This window comes from Hesperophylax consimilis, chromosome 19 (genome assembly GCF_061612785.1).
Source record: "Hesperophylax consimilis isolate HC1 chromosome 19, BYU_Hcon_1.0, whole genome shotgun sequence".
NCBI lineage: Eukaryota > Metazoa > Arthropoda > Insecta > Trichoptera > Limnephilidae > Hesperophylax > Hesperophylax consimilis.
Genome location: NC_142854.1, coordinates 18580217 through 18605231, shown reverse-complemented (window position 1 = coordinate 18605231; position 25015 = coordinate 18580217). Strand labels below are relative to the sequence as shown.

At 25.0% G+C, this 25015-nt stretch overlaps 1 protein-coding gene across 1 annotated transcript in view; it reads left to right on the top strand.

The window, feature by feature from the left end:
- Nucleotides 1–24328, top strand: part of LOC149414939 (uncharacterized) — a 93302-nt gene extending 68974 nt beyond the window's left edge. The window contains exon 4 of the mRNA XM_089643627.1: nt 23899–24328. Within this exon, the coding sequence (XP_089499753.1) occupies nt 23899–24134 (236 nt within the window). The 3' untranslated portion in view covers nt 24135–24328. The remainder of the gene's footprint in view (nt 1–23898) is intronic.
- Nucleotides 24329–25015: the final 687 nt, after the last annotated feature.

The following is a 25015-nucleotide window of genomic DNA, read 5'->3' as shown; positions in this document are numbered from 1 at the left end:
TCTACGATGATTAAAAACAATGAAAGATTACTCTCTTTAATGATTTAAAACAATGGAAGATTAATATTTTCAATGATTAAAATCAATGAAAGATTACTATCATCAATGATTAAAAACAATAAAAAATTACCTTCATCAATGATAAAAAACAATCACAGATTACTAGTAATTTTTCATTGTTTTTAATGATTGATGATAATCAATCATTAAAAACAATGAAAAATTACCTTCATCAATGATTAAAAAACAATCAAAGATTACTATCATCAATGATTAAAAACAATGAAAGATTACTGTCTTCAATGATTAAAATATTGATAGATTAATATCATCAATGATTAAAAACAATGAAAAATTACTGTCTTCAATGATTAAAAACAATGAAATATTACTTATCTTCAATGATTAAAAACAATAAAAGATTACTGTGTTCAATGATTAAAAACAATGAAAGATTACTATTATAAATGATTAAAAACAATGAAAGATTACTGTCTACGATGATTAAAAACAATGAAAGATTACTGTCTTAAATGATTAAAAACAATGTCAGATTAATATTTTCAATGATTAAAAACAATGAAAGATTACCATCTTCAATGATTAAAAACAATGAAATATTACTTATCTTCAATGATTAAAAACAATGAAAGATTACTATCATCAATCATTAAAAACAATGAAAAATTACCTTCATCAATGATTAAAAAACAATCAAAGATTACTATCATCAATGATTAAAAACAATGAAATATTACTTATCTTCAATGATTAAAAACAATAAAAGATTACTGTGTTCAATGATTAAAAACAATGAAAGATTACTATTATAAATGATAAAAAAACAATGAAAGATTACTGTCTACGATGATTAAAAACAATGAAAGATTACTGTCTTAAATGATTTTAAACAATGTAAGATTAATATTTTCAATGATTAAAAACAATGAAAGATTACCATCTTCAATGATTAAAAACAATGAAATATTACTTATCTTCAATGATTAAAAACAATGAAAGATTACTATCATCAATCATTAAAAACAATGAAAAATTACCTTCATCAATGATTAAAAAACAATCAAAGATTACTATCATCAATGATTAAAAACAATGAAATATAACTTATCTTCAATAATTAAAAACAATAAAAGATTACTCTGTTCAATGATTAAAAACAATAAAAGATTACTATTATAAATGTAAAAAACAATGAAAGATTACTGTCTACGATGATTAAAAACAATGAAAGATTACTGTCTTCAATGATTAAAAACAATGTAAGATTAATATTTTCATTGATTAAAAACAATTAAAGATTACCATCTTCAATGATTAAAAACAATGAAATATTACTTATCTTCAATGATTAAAAACAATGAAAGATTACTATCATCAATCATTAAAAACAATGAAAAATTACCTTCATCAATGATTAAAAAACAATCAAAGATTACTATCACCAATGATTAAAAACAATGAAAGATTACTGTCTTCAATGATTAAAATATTGAAAGGTTAATATCATCAATGATTAAAAACAATGAAAAATTTCTGTCTTCAATGATTAAAAACAATGAAATATTACTTATCTTCAATGATTAAAAACAAAAAAAGATTACTGTGTTCAATGATTAAAAACAATGAAAGATTACTATTATAAATGATTAAAAACAATGATAGATTACTGTCTACGATGATTAAAAACAATGAAAGTTAACTCTCTTTAATGATTTAAAACAATGGAAGATTAATATTTTCAATGATTAAAATCAATGAAAGATTACTATCATCAATGATAAAAAACAATAAAAAATTACTTTCATCAATGATAAAAAACAATCACAGATTACTATCATCAATGATTAAAAACAATGAAAGATTACTATTATAAATGATTAAAAACAATGAAAGATTACTGTCTACGATGATTAAAAACAATGAAAGATTACTCTCTTTAATGATTTAAAACAATGGAAGATTAATATTTTCAATGATTAAAATCAATGAAAGATTACTATTATCAATGATTAAAAACAATAAAAAATTACCTTCATCAATGATAAAAAACAATCACAGATTACTATCATCAATGATTAAAAACAATGAAAGATTACTATCATCAATGATTAAAAACAATAAAAAATTACCTTCATCAATGATTAAAAAACAATAAAGATTACTATCATCAATGATTAAAAACAATGAAAGATTACCCTCTTTAATGATTAAAATATTGAAAGATTAATATCATCAATGATTATAAACAATGAAAAATTACTGTCTTCAATGATTGAAAACAATGGAATATTACTTATCTTCAATGATTAAAAACAATAAAAGATTACTGTCTTCAACGATTAAAAACAAATAAAGATTACTATCTTCAATGATTAAAAACAATGAAATATTACTTATCTTCAATGATTAAAAACAATAAAAGATTACTGTCTTCAACGATTAAAAACAAATAAAGATTACTACTCGTATCTTCAATGATTAAAAGCAATGAAATATTACATATCTTCAATGATTAAAAACAATAAAAGATTACTGTGTTCAATGATTAAAAACAATGAAAGATTACTATTATAAATGATTAAAAACAATGAAAGATTACTGTCTACGATGATTAAAAACAATGAAAGATTACTCTCTTTAATGATTTAAAACAATGGAAGATTAATATTTTCAATGATAAAAATCAATGAAAGATTACTATCATCAATGATTAAAAACAATAAAAAATTACCTTCATCAATGATAAAAAACAATCACAGATTACTATCATCAATGATTAAAAACAATGAAAGATTACTATCATCAATGATTAAAAACAATAAAAAATTACCTTCATCAATGATTAAAAAAAATCAAAGATTACTATCATCAATGATTAAAAACAATGAAAGATTACTCTCTTTTATGATTAAAATATTGAAAGATTAATATCATCAATGATTAAAAACAATAAAAAATTACTGTCTTCAATGATTAAAAACAATGAAATATTACTTATCTTCAATGATTAAAAATAATAAAAGATTTCTGTCTTCAATGATTAAAAACAATGAAAGATTACTATTATAAATGATTACAAACAATGAAAGATTACTGTCTACGATGATTAAAAACAATGAAAGATTACTCTCTTTAATGATTTAAAACAATGGAAGATTAATATTTTCAATGATTAAAATCAATGAAAGATTACTATCATCAATGATTAAAAACAATAAAAAATTACCTTCATCAATGATAAAAAATAATCACAGATTACTATCATCAATGATTAAAAACAATGAAAGATTACTATCATCAATGATTAAAAACAATGAAAGATTACTGTCTACGATGATTAAAAACAATGAAAGATTACTGTCTTCAATGATTAAAAACAATGTAAGATTAATATTTTCAATGATTAAAAACAATGAAAGATTACCATCTTCAATGATTAAAAACAATGAAATATTACTTATCTTCAATGATTAAAAACAATGAAAGATTACAATCATCAATCATTAAAAACAATGAAAAATTACCTTCATCAATGATTAAAAAACAATCAAAGATTACTATCATCAATGATTAAATCAATGAAATATTACTTATCTTCAATGATTAAAAACAATAAAAGATTACTGTGTTCAATGATTAAAAACAATGAAAGATTACTATTATAAATGATAAAAAACAATGAAAGATTACTGTCTACGATGATTAAAAACAATGAAAGATTACTGTCTTCAATGTTTAAAAACAATGTAAGATTAATATTTTCAATGATTAAAAACAATGAAAGATTACCATCTTCAATGATTAAAAACAATGAAATATTACTTTTCTTCAATGATTAAAAACAATGAAAGATTACTATCATCAATCATTAAAAACAATGAAAAATTACCTTCATCAATGATTAAAAAACAATCAAAGATTACTATCATCAATGATTAAAAACAATGAAAGATTACTGTCTTCAATGATTAAAATATTGAAAGATTAATATCATCAATGATTAAAAACAATGAAAAATTTCTGTCTTCAATGATTAAAAACAATGAAATATTACTTATCTTCAATGATTAAAAACAATAAAAGATTACTGTGTTTAATGATTAAAAACAATGAAAGATTACTATTATAAATGATTAAAAACAATGAAAGATTACTGTCTACGATGATTAAAAACAATGAAAGATTACTCTCTTTAATGATTTAAAACAATGGAAGATTAATATTTTCAATGATTAAAATCAATGAAAGATTACTATCATCAATGATAAAAAACAATAAAAAATTACTTTCATCAATGATAAAAAACAATCACAGATTACTATCATCAATGATTAAAAACAATGAAAGATTACTATTATAAATGATTAAAAACAATGAAAGATTACTGTCTACGATGATTAAAAACAATGAAAGATTACTCTCTTCAATGATTTAAAACAATGGAAGATTAATATTTTCAATGATTAAAATCAATGAAAGATTACTATTATCAATGATTAAAAACAATAAAAAATTACCTTCATCAATGATAAAAAACAATCACAGATTACTATCATCAATGATTAAAAACAATGAAAGATTACTATCATCAATGATTAAAAACAATAAAAAATTACCTTCATCAATGATTAAAAAACAATAAAGATTACTATCATCAATGATTAAAAACAATGAAAGATTACCCTCTTTAATGATTAAAATATTGAAAGATTAATATCATCAATGATTATAAACAATGAAAAATTACTGTCTTCAATGATTGAAAACAATGGAATATTACTTATCTTCAATGATTAAAAACAATAAAAGATTACTGTCTTCAACGATTAAAAACAAATAAAGATTACTATCTTCAATGATTAAAAACAATGAAATATTACTTATCTTCAATGATTAAAAACAATAAAAGATTACTGTCTTCAACGATTAAAAACAAATAAAGATTACTACTCGTATCTTCAATGATTAAAAGCAATGAAATATTACTTATCTTCAATGATTAAAAACAATAAAAGATTACTGTGTTCAATGATTAAAAACAATGAAAGATTACTATTATAAATGATTAAAAACAATGAAAGATTACTGTCTACGATGATTAAAAACAATGAAAGATTACTCTCTTTAATGATTTAAAACAATGGAAGATTAATATTTTCAATGATAAAAATCAATGAAAGATTACTATCATCAATGATTAAAAACAATAAAAAATTACCTTCATCAATGATAAAAAACAATCACAGATTACTATCATCAATGATTAAAAACAATGAAAGATTACTATCATCAATGATTAAAAACAATAAAAAATTACCTTCATCAATGATTAAAAAAAATCAAAGATTACTATCATCAATGATTAAAAACAATGAAAGATTACTCTCTTTTATGATTAAAATATTGAAAGATTAATATCATCAATGATTAAAAACAATAAAAAATTACTGTCTTCAATGATTAAAAACAATGAAATATTACTTATCTTCAATGATTAAAAATAATAAAAGATTTCTGTCTTCAATGATTAAAAACAATGAAAGATTACTATTATAAATGATTACAAACAATGAAAGATTACTGTCTACGATGATTAAAAACAATGAAAGATTACTCTCTTTAATGATTTAAAACAATGGAAGATTAATATTTTCAATGATTAAAATCAATGAAAGATTACTATCATCAATGATTAAAAACAATAAAAAATTACCTTCATCAATGATAAAAAATAATCACAGATTACTATCATCAATGATTAAAAACAATGAAAGATTACTATCATCAATGATTAAAAACAATGAAAGATTACTGTCTACGATGATTAAAAACAATGAAAGATTACTGTCTTCAATGATTAAAAACAATGTAAGATTAATATTTTCAATGATTCAAAACAATGAAAGATTACCATCTTCAATGATTAAAAACAATGAAATATTACTTATCTTCAATGATTAAAAACAATGAAAGATTACAATCATCAATCATTAAAAACAATGAAAAATTACCTTCATCAATGATTAAAAAACAATCAAAGATTACTATCATCAATGATTAAATCAATGAAATATTACTTATCTTCAATGATTAAAAACAATAAAAGATTACTGTGTTCAATGATTAAAAACAATGAAAGATTACTATTATAAATGATAAAAAACAATGAAAGATTACTGTCTACGATGATTAAAAACAATGAAAGATTACTGTCTTCAATGTTTAAAAACAATGTAAGATTAATATTTTCAATGATTAAAAACAATGAAAGATTACCATCTTCAATGATTAAAAACAATGAAATATTACTTTTCTTCAATGATTAAAAACAATGAAAGATTACTATCATCAATCATTAAAAACAATGAAAAATTACCTTCATCAATGATTAAAAAACAATCAAAGATTACTATCATCAATGATTAAAAACAATGAAAGATTACTGTCTTCAATGATTAAAATATTGAAAGATTAATATCATCAATGATTAAAAACAATGAAAAATTTCTGTCTTCAATGATTAAAAACAATGAAATATTACTTATCTTCAATGATTAAAAACAATAAAAGATTACTGTGTTTAATGATTAAAAACAATGAAAGATTACTATTATAAATGATTAAAAACAATGAAAGATTACTGTCTACGATGATTAAAAACAATGAAAGATTACTCTCTTTAATGATTTAAAACAATGGAAGATTAATATTTTCAATGATAAAAATCAATGAAAGATTACTATCATCAATGATTAAAAACAATAAAAAATTACCTTTATCAATGATAAAAAACAATCACAGATTACTATCATCAATGATGAAAAACAATGAAAGTTTACTATCATCAATGATTAAACACAATAAAAAATTACCTTCATCAATGATTAAAAAAAAATCAAAGATTACTATCATCAATGATTAAAAACAATGAAAGATTACTCTCTTTAATGATTAAAATATTGAAAGATTAATATCATCAATGATTAAAAACAATGAAAAATTACTGTCTTCAATGATTAAAAACAATGAAATATTACTTATCTTCAATGATTAAAAATAATAAAAGATTACTGTCTTCAATGATTAAAAACAATGAAAGATTACTATTATAAATGATTAAAAACAATGAAAGATTACTGTCTACGATGATTAAAAACAATGAAAGATTACTCTCTTTAATGATTTAAAACAATGGAAGATTAATATTTTCAATGATTAAAATCAATGAAAGATTACTATCATCAATGATTAAAAACAATAAAAAATTACCTTCATCAATGATAAAAAACAATCACCGATTACTATCATCAATCATTAAAAACAATGAAAAATTACCTTCATCAATGATTAAAAAACAATCAAAGATTACTATCATCAATGATTAAAAACAATGAAAGATTACTGTCTTCAATGATTAAAATATTGATAGATTAATATCATCAATGATTAAAAACAATGAAAAATTACTGTCTTCAATGATTAAAAACAATGAAATATTACTTATCTTCAATGATTAAAAACAATAAAAGATTACTGTGTTCAATGATTAAAAACAATGAAAGATTACTATTATAAATGATTAAAAACAATGAAAGATTACTGTCTACGATGATTAACAACAATGAAAGATTACTGTCTTAAATGATTAAAAACAATGTCAGATTAATATTTTCAATGATTAAAAACAATGAAAGATTACCATCTTCAATGATTAAAAACAATTAAATATTACTTATCTTCAATGATTAAAAACAATGAAAGATTACTTTCATCAATCATTAAAAACAATGAAAAATTACCTTCATCAATGATTAAAAAACAATCAAAGATTACTATCATCAATGATTAAAAACAATGAAATATTACTTATCTTCAATGATTAAAAACAATAAAAGATTACTGTGTTCAATGATTAAAAACAATGAAAGATTACTATTATAAATGATAAAAAACAATGAAAGATTACTGTCTACGATGATTAAAAACAATGAAAGATTACTGTCTTAAATGATTAAAAACAATGTAAGATTAATATTTTCAATGATTAAAAACAATGAAAGATTACCATCTTCAATGATTAAAAACAATGAAATATTACTTATCTTCAATGATTAAAAACAATGAAAGATTACTATCATCAATCATTAAAAACAATGAAAAATTACCTTCATCAATGATTAAAAAACAATCAAAGATTACTATCATCAATGATTAAAAACAATGAAATATTACTTATCTTCAATAATTAAAAACAATAAAAGATTACTCTGTTCAATGATTAAAAACAATGAAAGATTACTATTATAAATGAAAAAAAAACAATGAAAGATTACTGTCTACGATGATTAAAAACAATGAAAGATTACTGTCTTCAATGATTAAAAACAATGTAAGATTAATATTTTCATTGATTAAAAACAATGAAAGATTACCATCATCAATGATTAAAAACAATGAAATATTACTTATCTTCAATGATTAAAAACAATGAAAGATTACTATCATCAATCATTAAAAACAATGAAAAATTACCTTCATCAATGATTAAAAAACAATCAAAGATTACTATCACCAATGATTAAAAACAATGAAAGATTACTGTCTTCAATGATTAAAATATTGAAAGATTAATATCATCAATGATTAAAAACAATGAAAAATTACTGTCTTCAATGATTAAAAACAATGAAATATTACTTATCTTCAATGATTAAAAACAATAAAAGATAACTGTGTTCAATGATTAAAAACAATGAAAGATTACTATTATAAATGATTAAAAACAATGATAGATTACTGTCTACGATGATTAAAAACAATGAAAGTTAACTCTCTTTAATGATTTAAAACAATGGAAGATTAATATTTTCAATGATTAAAATCAATGAAAGATTACTATCATCAATGATAAAAAACAATAAAAAATTACTTTCATCAATGATAAAAAACAATAAAAAATTACCTTCATCAATGATAAAAAACAATCACAGTTTACTATCATCAATGATTAAAAACAATGAAAGATTACTATCATCAATGATTAAAAACAATAAAAAATTACCTTCATCAATGATTAAAAAACAATCAAAGATTACTATCATCAATGATTAAAAACAATGAAAGATTACTCTCTTTAATGATTAAAATATTGAAAGATTAATATCATCAATGATTAAAAACAATGAAAAATTACTGTCTTCAATGATTAAAAACAATGAAATATTACTTATCTTCAATGATTAAAAATAATAAAAGATTACTGTCTTCAATGATTAAAAACAATGAAAGATTACTATTATAAATGATTAAAAACAATGAAAGATTACTGTCTACGATGATTAAAAACAATGAAAGATTACTATCATGAATGATAAAAAACAATAAAAAATTACCTTCATCAATGATAAAAAACAATCACAGATTACTATCATCAATCATTAAAAACAATGAAAAATTACCTTCATCAATGATTAAAAAACAATCAAAGATTACTATCATCAATGATTAAAAACAATGAAAGATTACTGTCTTCAATGATTAAAATATTGATAGATTAATATCATCAATGATTAAAAACAATGAAAAATTACTGTCTTCAATGATTAAAAACAATGAAATATTACTTATCTTCAATGATTAAAAATAATAAAAGATTACTGTCTTCAATGATTAAAAACAATGAAAGATTACTATTATAAATGATTAAAAACAATGAAAGATTACTGTCTACGATGATTAAAAACAATGAAAGATTACTCTCTTTAATGATTTAAAACAATGGAAGATTAATATTTTCAATGATTAAAATCAATGAAAGATTACTATCATCAATGATTAAAAACAATAAAAAATTACCTTCATCAATGATAAAAAACAATCACAGATTACTATCATCAATCATTAAAAACAATGAAAAATTACCTTCATCAATGATTAAAAAACAATCAAAGATTACTATCATCAATGATTAAAAACAATGAAAGATTACTGTCTTCAATGATTAAAATATTGATAGATTAATATCATCAATGATTAAAAACAATGAAAAATTACTGTCTTCAATGATTAAAAACAATGAAATATTACTTATCTTCAATGATTAAAAACAATAAAAGATTACTGTGTTCAATGATTAAAAACAATGAAAGATTACTATTATAAACGATTAAAAACAATGAAAGATTACTGTCTACGATGATTAAAAACAATGAAAGATTACTGTCTTAAATGATTAAAAACAATGTCAGATTAATATTTTCAATGATTAAAAACAATGAAAGATTACCATCTTCAATGATTAAAAACAATGAAATATTACTTATCTTCAATGATTAAAAACAATGAAAGATTACTATCATCAATCATTAAAAACAATGAAAAATTACCTTCATCAATGATTAAAAAACAATCAAAGATTACTATCATCAATGATTAAAAACAATGAAATATTACTTATCTTCAATGATTAAAAACAATAAAAGATTACTGTGTTCAATGATTAAAAACAATGAAAGATTACTATTATAAATGATAAAAAACAATGAAAGATTACTGTCTACGATGATTAAAAACAATGAAAGATTACTGTCTTAAATGATTTTAAACAATGTAAGATTAATATTTTCAATGATTAAAAACAATGAAAGATTACCATCTTCAATGATTAAAAACAATGAAATATTACTTATCTTCAATGATTAAAAACAATGAAAGATTACTTTCATCAATCATTAAAAACAATGAAAAATTACCTTCATCAATGATTAAAAAACAATCAAAGATTACTATCATCAATGATTAAAAACAATGAAATATTACTTATCTTCAATAATTAAAAACAATAAAAGATTACTCTGTTCAATGATTAAAAACAATGAAAGATTACTATTATAAATGTAAAAAACAATGAAAGATTACTGTCTACGATGATTAAAAACAATGAAAGATTACTGTCTTCAATGATTAAAAACAATGTAAGATTAATATTTTCATTGATTAAAAACAATGAAAGATTACCATCTTCAATGATTAAAAACAATGAAATATTACTTATCTTCAATGATTAAAAACAATGAAAGATTACTATCATCAATCATTAAAAACAATGAAAAATTACCTTCATCAATGATTAAAAAACAATCAAAGATTACTATCACCAATGATTAAAAACAATGAAAGATTACTGTCTTCAATGATTAAAATATTGAAAGGTTAATATCATCAATGATTAAAAACAATGAAAAATTTCTGTCTTCAATGATTAAAAACAATGAAATATTACTTATCTTCAATGATTAAAAACAAAAAAAGATTACTGTGTTCAATGATTAAAAACAATGAAAGATTACTATTATAAATGATTAAAAACAATGATAGATTACTGTCTACGATGATTAAAAACAATGAAAGTTAACTCTCTTTAATGATTTAAAACAATGGAAGATTAATATTTTCAATGATTAAAATCAATGAAAGATTACTATCATCAATGATAAAAAACAATCACAGATTACTATCATCAATGATTAAAAACAATGAAAGATTACTATTATAAATGATTAAAAACAATGAAAGATTACTGTCTACGATGATTAAAAACAATGAAAGATTACTCTCTTTAATGATTTAAAACAATGGAAGATTAATATTTTCAATGATTAAAATCAATGAAAGATTACTATTATCAATGATTAAAAACAATAAAAAATTACCTTCATCAATGATAAAAAACAATCACAGATTACTATCATCAATGATTAAAAACAATGAAAGATTACTATCATCAATGATTAAAAACAATAAAAATTACCTTCATCAATGATTAAAAAACAATAAAGATTACTATCATCAATGATTAAAAACAATGAAAGATTACCCTCTTTAATGATTAAAATATTGAAAGATTAATATCATCAATGATTATAAACAATGAAAAATTACTGTCTTCAATGATTGAAAACAATGGAATATTACTTATCTTCAATGATTAAAAACAATAAAAGATTACTGTCTTCAACGATTAAAAACAAATAAAGATTACTATCTTCAATGATTAAAAACAATGAAATATTACTTATCTTCAATGATTAAAAACAATAAAAGATTACTGTCTACGATGATTAAAAACAATGAAAGATTACTGTCTTCAATGATTAAAAACAATGTAAGATTAATATTTTCAATGATTAAAAACAATGAAAGATTACCATCTTCAATGATTAAAAACAATGAAATATTACTTATCTTCAATGATTAAAAACAATGAAAGATTACAATCATCAATCATTAAAAACAATGAAAAATTACCTTCATCAATGATTAAAAAACAATCAAAGATTACTATCATCAATGATTAAATCAATGAAATATTACTTATCTTCAATGATTAAAAACAATAAAAGATTACTGTGTTCAATGATTAAAAACAATGAAAGATTACTATTATAAATGATAAAAAACAATGAAAGATTACTGTCTACGATGATTAAAAACAATGAAAGATTACTGTCTTCAATGTTTAAAAACAATGTAAGATTAATATTTTCAATGATTAAAAACAATGAAAGATTACCATCTTCAATGATTAAAAACAATGAAATATTACTTTTCTTCAATGATTAAAAACAATGAAAGATTACTATCATCAATCATTAAAAACAATGAAAAATTACCTTCATCAATGATTAAAAAACAATCAAAGATTACTATCATCAATGATTAAAAACAATGAAAGATTACTGTCTTCAATGATTAAAATATTGAAAGATTAATATCATCAATGATTAAAAACAATGAAAAATTTCTGTCTTCAATGATTAAAAACAATGAAATATTACTTATCTTCAATGATTAAAAACAATAAAAGATTACTGTGTTCAATGATTAAAAACAATGAAAGATTACTATTATAAATGATTAAAAACAATGAAAGATTACTGTCTACGATGATTAAAAACAATGAAAGATTACTCTCTTTAATGATTTAAAACAATGGAAGATTACTATTTTCAATGATTAAAAACAATGAAATATTACTTATCTTCAATGATTAAAAACAATAAAAGATTACTGTGTTCAATGATTAAAAACAATGAAAGATTACTATTATAAATGATTTAAAACAATGAAAGATTACTGTCTACGATGATTAAAAACAATGAAAGATTACTCTCTTTAATGATTTAAAACAATGGATGATTAATATTTTCAATGATTAAAAACAATGAAATATTACTTATCTTCAATGATTAAAAACAATAAAAGATTACTGTGTTCAATGATTAAAAACAATGAAAGATTACTATTATAAATGATTAAAAACAATGAGAGATTACTGTCTACGATGATTAAAAACAATGAAAGATTACTCTCTTTAATGATTTAAAACAATGGAAGATTAATATTTTCAATGATTAAAATCAATGAAAGATTACTATCATCAATGATTAAAAACAATAAAAAATTACCTTCATCAATGATAAAAAATAATCACAGATTACTATCATCAATGATTAAAAACAATGAAAGATTACTATCATCAATGATTAAAAACAATAAAAAATTACCTTCATCAATGATTAAAAAACAATCAAAGATTACTATCATCAATGATTAAAAACAATGAAAGATTACTCTCTTTAATGATTAAAATATTGAAAGATTAATATCATCAATGATTAAAAACAATGAAAAATTACTGTCTTCAATGATTAAAAACAATGAAATATTACTTATGTTCAATGATTAAAAATAATAAAAGATTACTGTCTTCAATGATTAAAAACAATGAAAGATTACTATTATAAATGATTAAAAACAATGAAAGATTACTGTCTACGATGATTCAAAACAATGAAAGATTACTCTCTTTAATGATTTAAAACAATGGAAGATTAATATTTTCAATGATTAAAATCAATGAAAGATTACTATCATCAATGATTAAAAACAATAAAAAATTACCTTCATCAATGATAAAAAACAATCACAGATTACTATCATCAATGATTAAAAACAATGAAAGATTACTATCATCAATGATTAAAAACAATAAAAAATTACCTTCATCAATGATTAAAAAACAATAAAGATTACTATCATCAATGATTAAAAACAATGAAAGATTACTCTCTTTAATGATTAAAATATTGAAAGATTAATATCATCAATGATTATAAACAATGAAAAATTACTGTCTTCAATGATTAAAAACAATGAAATATTACTTATCTTCAATGATTAAAAACAATAAAAGATTACTGTCTTCAACGATTAAAAACAAATAAAGATTACTATCTTCAATGATTTAAAACAATGAAATATTACTTATCTTCAATGATTAAAAACAATAAAAGATTACTGTCTTCAACGATTAAAATTAAATAAAGATTACTATCTTCAATGATTAAAAACAATGAAAGATTACTATCTTCAGTATGCAAACGCATTCATTGTTCATATATAAAATTTAATAAAATACTGAATAATAATATGTTAATTGTCTTCCCCAGCACGAGAAATCCCAGCGAGGAAAACAACATGAAACACAAATATGTAAAAAACAAATTATTTAAAAGAAAAGTATGTGTTTACCTGTCACAGGTGACGGCTGTATAATTAAGCATATAAATTCAATGTTGTGTCACAAATTCGAAGCAATCAGTGAAGAACTGTCGGATAGATACGATTTTGAACAAACGAACCTTTACGTTTGTATTTATATAGATTTCCTCGGTTATCAGGTATAATATTTTACCAAGATTTTAATAATCTACAAATCTACTGATAATATAAAAAAAACAAAATTAAAATCTAGCCAATGAAATAACATCAGTGCATGCCAGTATTATATCTTCAATATACCACAGAAGTAAAAATAAGTAAAATAATAAAATCCTTATAACTAAATGCAAGTGCTGGTTATGATACACTCAAATGTAATACAGTTCTAAGTCTCTACAAAGAAACTTTTCCAGATAGTCGTGAAATAGCTAAGGTAACACCAATTCACAAAGGTGGGTCCAAAACGAATACTTCAAACTACAGACCCATTTTTATCTTATCTTAAAATTTAAGATAAGATACAAATGGGTTTATAAGGGGACGGTATAAAATCTCGACTTCAGCACAGTTAGGTATTATTGCTACTTGTAAACGAATTGGCCGGCCGCCAGAACAGCTGCGCTTTCAAGACCAACACCTGCGTCTTTTGAGTAGATAGGGGAATGATTGACACAGTTTTGATAAATCAGTCAGCATTTTGATAAAATACGAAATAAAAATACACGTGCTTTATAAAATTTATATTTATTTACTAAATAATGGATACAACTTGACAGAATAAAAATAATATTAGCAAAATAATGGATGACGTCTCAGTTTTTCACTCAAAGTGACATAGAATCTAATCGTGTTTTGGCTTGGAAAAGATTTTTGGTTCATAAATTTGATTGTATGGTTTGTGTATTGACAATAACTGTTTTTTTATATATAATATTACCAGAAAGCAATGGGTGTGAAAAAAGGGAAAACGTAAAATTAAGTTACGACAAATATTTTTTTGATTATATAATGTAATTTGAAATTTTATTTAAATATTTTTTTTCGTACTCGGGAAAGAATATATTTTACAATATTAACTTACATATTATAAAAAAGCAGAATGAAGTACATAAACTAAGAAAAAAACACAGTCTAAGATAGATATAAAGAAGTTGATAAAAATTGATATAAAATTATCTAAATGTCTTGGTTAAAAATACTTTTTTCATGTGTTTAGCATAATATCCTCGAAAAGTACCAAAACTACATGGGAATAACCTTCAAAAGTTAAAAAGAGAGTTTTTCGTAAAAAAAAAAAATTTAATAATTTTTTTATAATACTACTACCCGGAATTAGCCATCAACAAAATTCAGTGCATTTATCAATGGCTCTGATAGACATTGTTCCCAATCTTAACGACAGTTTGAAAGGAATCGCTAGAATCGTTGAAAGCACCTTCACACTAGTCTCGCAAAGTCCATCTCCAAACTCCGTAATCCAGATTTTGCACCAAATCGGCAGAAAACTCAAGAAATTCAAGCTAGATGCTGAAGTTATTACATAAGATCCGAGTTCAGTGCACATCCAAACTCCTTAATCCCGATTTTGAACCAAATCAGTAGAAAACTCGAGAAATTCAAAATGGATGCCAACATTATGTTTTTTGACATTAGATCCGAGTTCAATGCACATCTAAACTCCCTAATCCCGATTTTGAACTAAATCGGTAGAGAACTGAAGAAATCCAAGATGGATGCTGAAATTATGCATTTTGACATTAGATCCCAACGATCATGAATCCTACATATTTTACAAGAAATACAGAAATGTTTGCAAAAAAATTACCTCTAAGGCCAGAGAAGATTACTATAAAAACAAATCAAAAACGCCGAAAATGACAAGAAAAAAATATGGAGTATTATTAAGGACATATCCCACACTAGACAAACGACTACACCCATCAATAAGATTAAAATTGAAGGCCGATCATTAACAAATACACGTAATGACTCCGTAAAAATCGCAGTCCATTTCAATGAATTTTTCACCTCAGTCGGATCTAACCTTTCCAATAATATTAACTAGAAATAATGTTTCGGAACATGACCTTGCAAACGAAATAACCCTGGCTCATTTTATTTATACTCCATTTATGTTCACACCTACCACAGAATTGGAAATTACAGAAATCATCACAACATTCAAAAATAGTCACTCAACGGGAATAGATAAAATCTCTACTAAACTCAATAAACATTTAAAAACCCTTATTGCCAGCCCTCTCAAACATGTTATTAACTTAAGCCTCCAATCCGGTTTATTCCCAAAATCACTTAAACATGCCTCTATCATCCCTATTTTCAAATCAGGTGACAGATCTTCCCTAAATAGTTACAGGCCTATATCGCTATTGAGCACTTTATCCAAAATCATTGAAAAAGTAGTAAAATAAGACTCCTCAAATTCCTCGAAGACAATAAAACCCTTTCCAAAAACCAATACGGTTTTCGCAAAGACTGTAGTACTGCTGATGCAATTGCAACCTTTACCAAAATGATATCAGATAACCTCGATAAAAGCAATAAACCTCTTGCTGTCTTTCTAGATTTGTCTAAAGCCTTCGACACTATTTCCCACCACATTCTTCTAAAAAAACTGCAACAGATTGGGATAGAAGGTACTGCCCTGAAATGGTTTAAAAACTACCTCACGCAGAGATCACAAACAACCGTCATCCACTCCGATCAAGAATACAGGAGTAAATGTGGCAAAATAATGGCAAATGTGGCAAAATAATGGCAAAAATAAAAAACAAAAGAAGCGATCAACTATCCAACTACATCCTAGAAACAACCGGTCAAATGAGAAAACTATTAATCGAAAAAGGAAGAATAAACCTGGGATTTATGCGGGTTCACGTAGAGGACTCCAACCCATTGTCCCAATGCTACCACTGCCTGTGGTTCGAACATACTGCCAACAAGTGCCGAAAGAAAACAGAAAAACCCAAATGTCTCCACTGCGCAGAAGAACACATTCTAGCGAACTGCCCAAATAAAAATCAAACACCAAAGTGCTACAATTGTCTAGCCTTTAATAAAAAAAGAAATGGGAAAATAAATTCTAACCATCGAGCGAATGACAGCAAGTGCCACTACGTCAAGAAAATGACAGAATCTGCTTACCAGAAAATTGACTATAATTAAAATGCTATATTCATTAAAAAAAACAAGTAAGAAATTAATATCTCAACTATACTTTGTTTACAGCATATCAATGTCGACACCCTGTTTAATAGCGCCTGTTCAAATTTGCAGTATCTACTTAAGTACTAACAACTCACAGTCGAGTTACATTATTATTTATAAGTATATGATTATTATTGTTCCGCCCAATTATGACGTTATTAATAGAAACGAGTTCTTAATTACTAACAAAATATACTTCCGAACATATTTATTTGCACACTCATTCATCTGTAACACAATATTTCATGATGATTTCAGATGATTTCATAAATAATGAATTAGAAAAAATATTAAAATTCAAGAATATGAATGCATATCCACTGATTCATGTAACAAAATTATTTCTAAAAACAACAGTGATATAATTATTATGCACCTAAATATTCGTAGTGTTCAAAAAAATTTTGAAGAGCTAACTCTAAAAATAAATAATTTAATAAAAAAACCGGACTTCATAGTATTATCCGAAACATTTACAAATGCTGAGTCACCTTCTTATTGCTTACCCGAATACAATTATATTTCTACCAAAATAGATATCAATAAAAATAGTGGAATAGTAATATTTGCAAGTAATAAATTTAGTATTATTAAAATAATTGAACACCCAATACATTTAGTTAACTGCATCGAAATACATTTTAAACTCGGCAAATCAATGTACCATCTAATAGCTATCTATAGAACGCACGGCTCGAATATAATTACGTTTATTAATGACCTTAAATGCATATTATCGAAATTTAAAAATAAGCTTTGTTTCATTGTAGGTGATTTTAACTTAAACATTAATGACAAAATTGAAAATAGTTGCAAAAATGAATACATTAACTGTATGACTGAACAAAACTTCATATCTTGCATAAATAAAAACACAAGAGAAATAAAAGAACATACTCCATCCTGCTTAGATCATATCTGGACAAACGTAAATATTAAAAATCTTCACAAATTAAAATCAATTGTTTGGAAAACTAACATAACTGACCATCATTCATGCTTACTTCTATATAATAACAATATTAAACAAAAAAAAACATAATATAATAACTAAAAAATCCACCATTAATATGACCATTCTCACTGAAAAGCTAAAAAAAGAGGATTGGAACAATGTTTTAAACAGTAATGACACTGAAACATGTTCGACTAACTTTGAAAATACCCTGTCGCAACACATTAAAAATTCAACAAATGAAACAACAACACACATAAAATCTAAATTAAGATGTTTAAAGCCTTGGATTACACAAGGACTTATAATATCTATTAGAAACAAAGAAAAACTTTACAAGACAACTTTAAAAAATCCCCAAAATGAAAATGCATATATTTTATATAAAAAATATAAAAATAAATTAACAGCCTATATTAAAAAAAGTAAAGAAGATTTTTTTTAAAATAAAATATTATCCTCAGAAAATAACCAAAAACAAATGTGGAAAACAGTTAATTTGGCTATTGACAATACAAAAAAAACACAAAACGTAAAATATATTGAGCATGATAACAAAATTATAGATGCCAATATGCAACCTAAACAATGTGCAAACATATTTAACTCTTTTTTTGCTAATGTCGGAAAAAATCTTGCGAAAAATATCCAAAAATCTTTTATCCCGGAAAATCATAATAATGAAAACTTACAGGAACGTAATATACTCTCAACGTTTGAAACGACAACAGAATGTGAAATCATAAAAATAATAGATAATATGAAAGTAGGTTCGTCTCCCGGTTTTGATTCTATTACGGCACATATGTTAAAATCTATGAAACCTTATTTAATAAAACCAATCACTCATTTAATAAACCTAAGTTTAACAAAAGGAATATTTCCAACGAACTACAAAAATACAATAATCTCACCTATTTACAAATCTGGAGATCCACATCAAGTAACAAATTATCGACCAATCTGTTTAATTTCAAATATAGGAAAAATCTTTGAAAAAATAGTAAAAAAACAATTAGTCAATTTCCTAGATAATAATAAAATACTACACAAAAACCAGTTTGGATTTATAAAATCTCTCAGCACACAAGATGCTATTGCTAACGTAACTTCATACATTTACGAATCTTTAGATAAAAGTAAAAAATGTGCAGGTATATTTATTGATCTAAGGAAAGCCTTTGATAGCATATCGCATAAGATTCTACTAAAAAAAAATGAATAATATAGGCATAAAAGACAATGCGATTAAATGGATTTCAAACTACCTAAAAAATCGACCACAAGTCGTAAAAATAAATAATGTCAATAGCGATAAAGAACATTCTGACTTTGGAATCCCGCAAGGTACAGTGCTTGGACCAATTCTTTTCACCATATATGTTAACGACATTTTCTTTCAACCACTAGATGGCCAAATTACTTCGTATGCCGACGAAACAGTTCTAATAATAAGCGAAAAAACTTGGGAAAACGTAATACTTAAAGCCACTGAAGACATAAATACTCTTAAGAATTTCTTCGACATTAATTTGCTATCACTAAATAGCGATAAAACATATGTAATTCCATTTGCAATACACACAAAAGACATCCCTAAAAATTTTAACATTATCATTCATGACAATTCCAAAATACATAATAAAAATTACTGTCTCCAAAACTGCACAATACTAAAAAACACAAACACAATCAAATATCTAGGAGTAATTATCGATAAAAATTTGAATTGGAAGGAACAAATATGTCAAATTGTAAAAAAAATCAGAAAACTGATATATGTATTTTTAAGAATCAGAAATTTTTTGTCTTTAAAAAACCTATATTTAATATATTATGCCTTGGTCCAATCAACGCTACAATATGGTATCATTAGTTGGGGATCCACATACAAAACTAACCTTACTCCAATAGAAGTGGTACAAAGGTTAATAATTAAAATAATATTACGAAAACCTTCCGATTACCCAACGGATCGATTATTCGAAGAATTTCAAGTGCCTTCATTTAAAGATCTTTATATTAAAAATGCACTAATTCAAATCATAAAAGAAAAAGACAAGTATCAATTTCTAACTGAAAACCGTACTAGACTTAAATATATTTTTCCATGCCCAAAATTAAACACTTCCTTTGCACAAAATTATTACACTTACCGGGCAAGAATTTTTTTCAATCGACTACCTGAAGAAATTAGAAACATTAATGATAACATCAAAATAATAAACACTGTAAAAAAATATTTTAAAGACAAACTCACAAAAAATAAAAATGTTTCCAATTGAATTAATCTTTAGAATAACTCACTTCATGAAAAATAACTCACTTCATTTAAATAAGTTTAAAATCATTTAATTTTTAATTACTTACTTATTGCAATAAAACAATGTACACTCCTCTTCCAGCCACAAGCTAATGCTTCTATGGAAGAGGGGTCCTGAAATATTTTATCTTATATTGTAACAAACAAACAAAAATGTACTTATATAATAAATGTAATAAATAAAAAAAATAAAAAATAAAAAAAAAAATAAAAAAATGTTTACCCATCTCCTACGGCGTACCCCAAGGAAGTGTTCTAGGCCCACTCTTATTCCTCATATATATGAACTCCTTGTTGAATTTAGATATTGAAGGTCATATAATATCTTTCGCTGATGACACGGTTATCATTTTTACGAGTAAAATGTGGAGAACAACAATTGAGAAGGCAAATTCTGGACTGAACAAAATTAAAAAAATGGCTGGACTCCAACCTCCTCACCCTAAATATTAAAAAAACACAATATATACATTTTTCAATCCGAAAATTAACTCTCTCAGAAAACCTTCCTAAACTAATTATTCACACTTGCCCACAAAATCTAGACACTCCCCCACTATCTTTTACTACAAGCTGTTCATGCCCAATTATTAAACCGTCAACTGAAATAAAATACCTAGGTGTCATTATAGTTAACCATTTATGCTGGGAGGCCCAAATCAACTCCATAACGAAAAGACTCCGTAAGTTATGCTATATTTTTTATTCTCTTCGATAGATCCTTGATATAAAAACACTCAAAAGTGTTTATTTTGCTCTATTCCAATCTATAGCTACGTACGGCATTATAGGATGGGGAGGTTGTGCTGCATCCATTCTCTACCCTCTAGTGACTGTTCAAAAACTTTTGTTAAGGATCATCTTTAAATGTTCCCGTTCTTACCCATCAGAGCCACTCTTCAAGAAACTAGCAGTCCTGGACATTCGCCAACTATATATTAAGATAGTTCTCATCCATATCTGGAAAAATGGTTTGATAAATTCTACTCAAAAAGATATACATACACGCTACTCAACGCATGGAAAATGCACAATCCCCTTAACAAAAACCACTTTCTCACAAAGACAATACACATACATTGCACCAAAAATAAACAATGCACTAAATAACGACATCAAAAGATCCAGTACATTAACTCACTTTGCAACCGGTGTCCAAAAATGGATATCCGGAAAGGGTCGAAATTTCTTTAAAGAATTTCTTTAAAGACCGTAGGTTATACCACCAATAAAAGTTTTTGTTTGTAAAGAACTGTTTATAATTACTATAATATTAATAGCCGAAAATTTAAAAAAACTATTTACATAAATTAATTAAAACTGTTTGGTACCACTGTACGGCATACAAGTTCCATGTACCTACTGTGCCACCTTAGTAACCAGCTGAGTAAACCACCGTAACAATAAAAATTGACTCCAGTATTCAGTGTAATTCGCCAGACTTGAAACATGAATTCTAACTTTGATTTATTTGTACATAATTGCTGCAAAATAATGTACCTACCAATTTAATCAAGCACATATAGATTTCCATAATAAAAATAATCCTTTCTTATTTGCTTACTCTATAGTACCTATTATGTTTAATTTTATATATTTTATAACTACATACTTTTTTATATTCTTTTTTATGTATCTATTTTACTTTAGGGAAATCAACAGTTTACAATGTGGTTCATTAATACATATGTAATTTACCTAACTGAGAAACCAAAAACCGACCACCATAACACAGGCATGTGCCTAGCATGGTGGTCGAAAAATTCCTCAATGCATGTAACTATTAATTTCATTGAATAAAGAAACATAAAAAAAAAAAAAAATCCGAGTTCAGTGCACATCCAAACTCCCTTATCCCGATTTTGACCTAAATCGGTAGAGAACTGGAGAAATTCATGATTGATGCCGAAATAATGCATTTTGAAATTAGATCCGAGTTCAAGCCACTACCCGACTCCGTTTTACCGACTTCTATCGATACACATGTAGCACAGTGTATCCATATAGCATAGTGTATCCATGTAGCATAGTGTATCCATGTAGCATAGTGTATCCATATAGCATAGTGTATCCATGTAGCATAGTGTATCCATGTAGCATAGTGTATCCATGTAGCATAGTGTATCCATGTAGCATAGTGGCTAGTGCACCTGACCGGCAATCAGAAGGCTGCGGGTTCGATTCCCGTCGGTGGCATTTATTTTTTCTCGGATGAATTTTTCAACTCATATCGGTATAGATATATGCATAAGAAGAAGATAATACTAATAAATCTAAACGAAATATGAAACAGAACAAGACAAAGAAAAAATAACGGTATGAACTGGGAATCGAACTTAGGATCTGTCTTACCGGGTCAAAGACTTTAACCACTCGATTATAATTATTATACGTAATTTTATTCAAATTCACATTTGAAATTTAGAATTAAATTATTTTCTTGCCACTAATTTTTCCAATTTTTATGTATAAATATATTTAAGCTTAAAATAAAAAATAAAAATATCTTTTTAGACAAAGCGTTTTCTCGTTTTGCGTTTCATGTGTCTGAAAATTTGTTTGTAATTGCAGTTTACAGTCCTGTTTTGTGCATTCAAAAACTATTATTTGGGTTCTTTATATTGGGTATTTCTTTTTATTGGTTGTTCGTTAAATGAATTAACGCATCAGCTGTTTCCAGTTGGAAGACGATTTTTTAGCTCTTCTGTTGTTTTGTTTAGTTTATTTTTGTTTGTGCTCAAGTAGGGAAAACTACCAAATCTTTTTGCCAATAATAATTCTTAATACTTATTTACTTTCTTCATTTCAGGTGACAGTAAGATGTTTGGCAGTCGTTCGCCTGCTTCGTCCAGCAGTTCGGATTATAACCATGACGAAGGTGGTCCTTATTTTTGTGGGAGTGACGATGAAGATTTTTGTGTAGAAGAATCATTTGAAGAGGACCACAGACTAGGAGATTTTACCAGAGAGTTTAAAAGAGGAAAAATCCAAGTTATAAATGATCCTTTTGAGTCGGATGATGAGGACTACGATTGGATAAAATAAACGTATTCGAAAGAACTTTTTAAAGGAAAGTGAAGACTCTTACAGACTTTAACAGCCTTACTAAACAAACGTGATAAATATTTTATACTTTTGATAAACAACCATGTATTTAAAATCCTTACTTATATAAACTGACATTTGACGGCCATAAAACTTCATGGAAGATTGTTTACACAGCCAAAGAAAGTTGTCAGTGACCAGTGATTTCTGACATTATTTAGAGCAAAAATCCGGTGACATTGAAAAATCAGGTTGTATTGGACAGTTGGGATCGAGGTGAGGGGTTGGTCGGCTACTAGGCTGACTGACTGGTGACTACATGTTGAAGAGATTGTTTTTTGCATGATTTTGAAAAAAAAAAACACAAAAAAATTCACTAGATTCTGAAATTTGATTTAAATTTTTTAATCCGAATATTGTCCGAAATCACTGGTTAAAGTAAATCAAGGACCTCCCTTTAACACCCTGTATAAGTTTGAATAATTTTAATTATTCATAATGTCATTTTTCTTCTTCTTCAATGGTGCTACAGCCCATTTCGAGCCTTGGCCTCCTTTAACATGAGCCTCCACCGCCCTCTGTCCTCGTCCGTCGTCTTCCAATCTGCAACATGGAGTAGTCCTCTGGCATCTTTCCTGACATCGTCCTCCCATCTCAGCCTAGGTCTGCCCGCCTTTCGTTTGCCTCCCGGGTGTCCTGTTAGAACCTTCTTTGGTACACGTGTGCATGGCATTCGGTGCACATGTCCGGCCCATCTTAGTCTTTCTCTTAGTCTTTCTGTCATTAATTATTAATAATGTTTTCAATTTAGTGTGATAGTTCGAGCTGTGAGACATAGACGGCTCTAGTGGCTTATAGACGTAATCAACAGATGTCGGTGG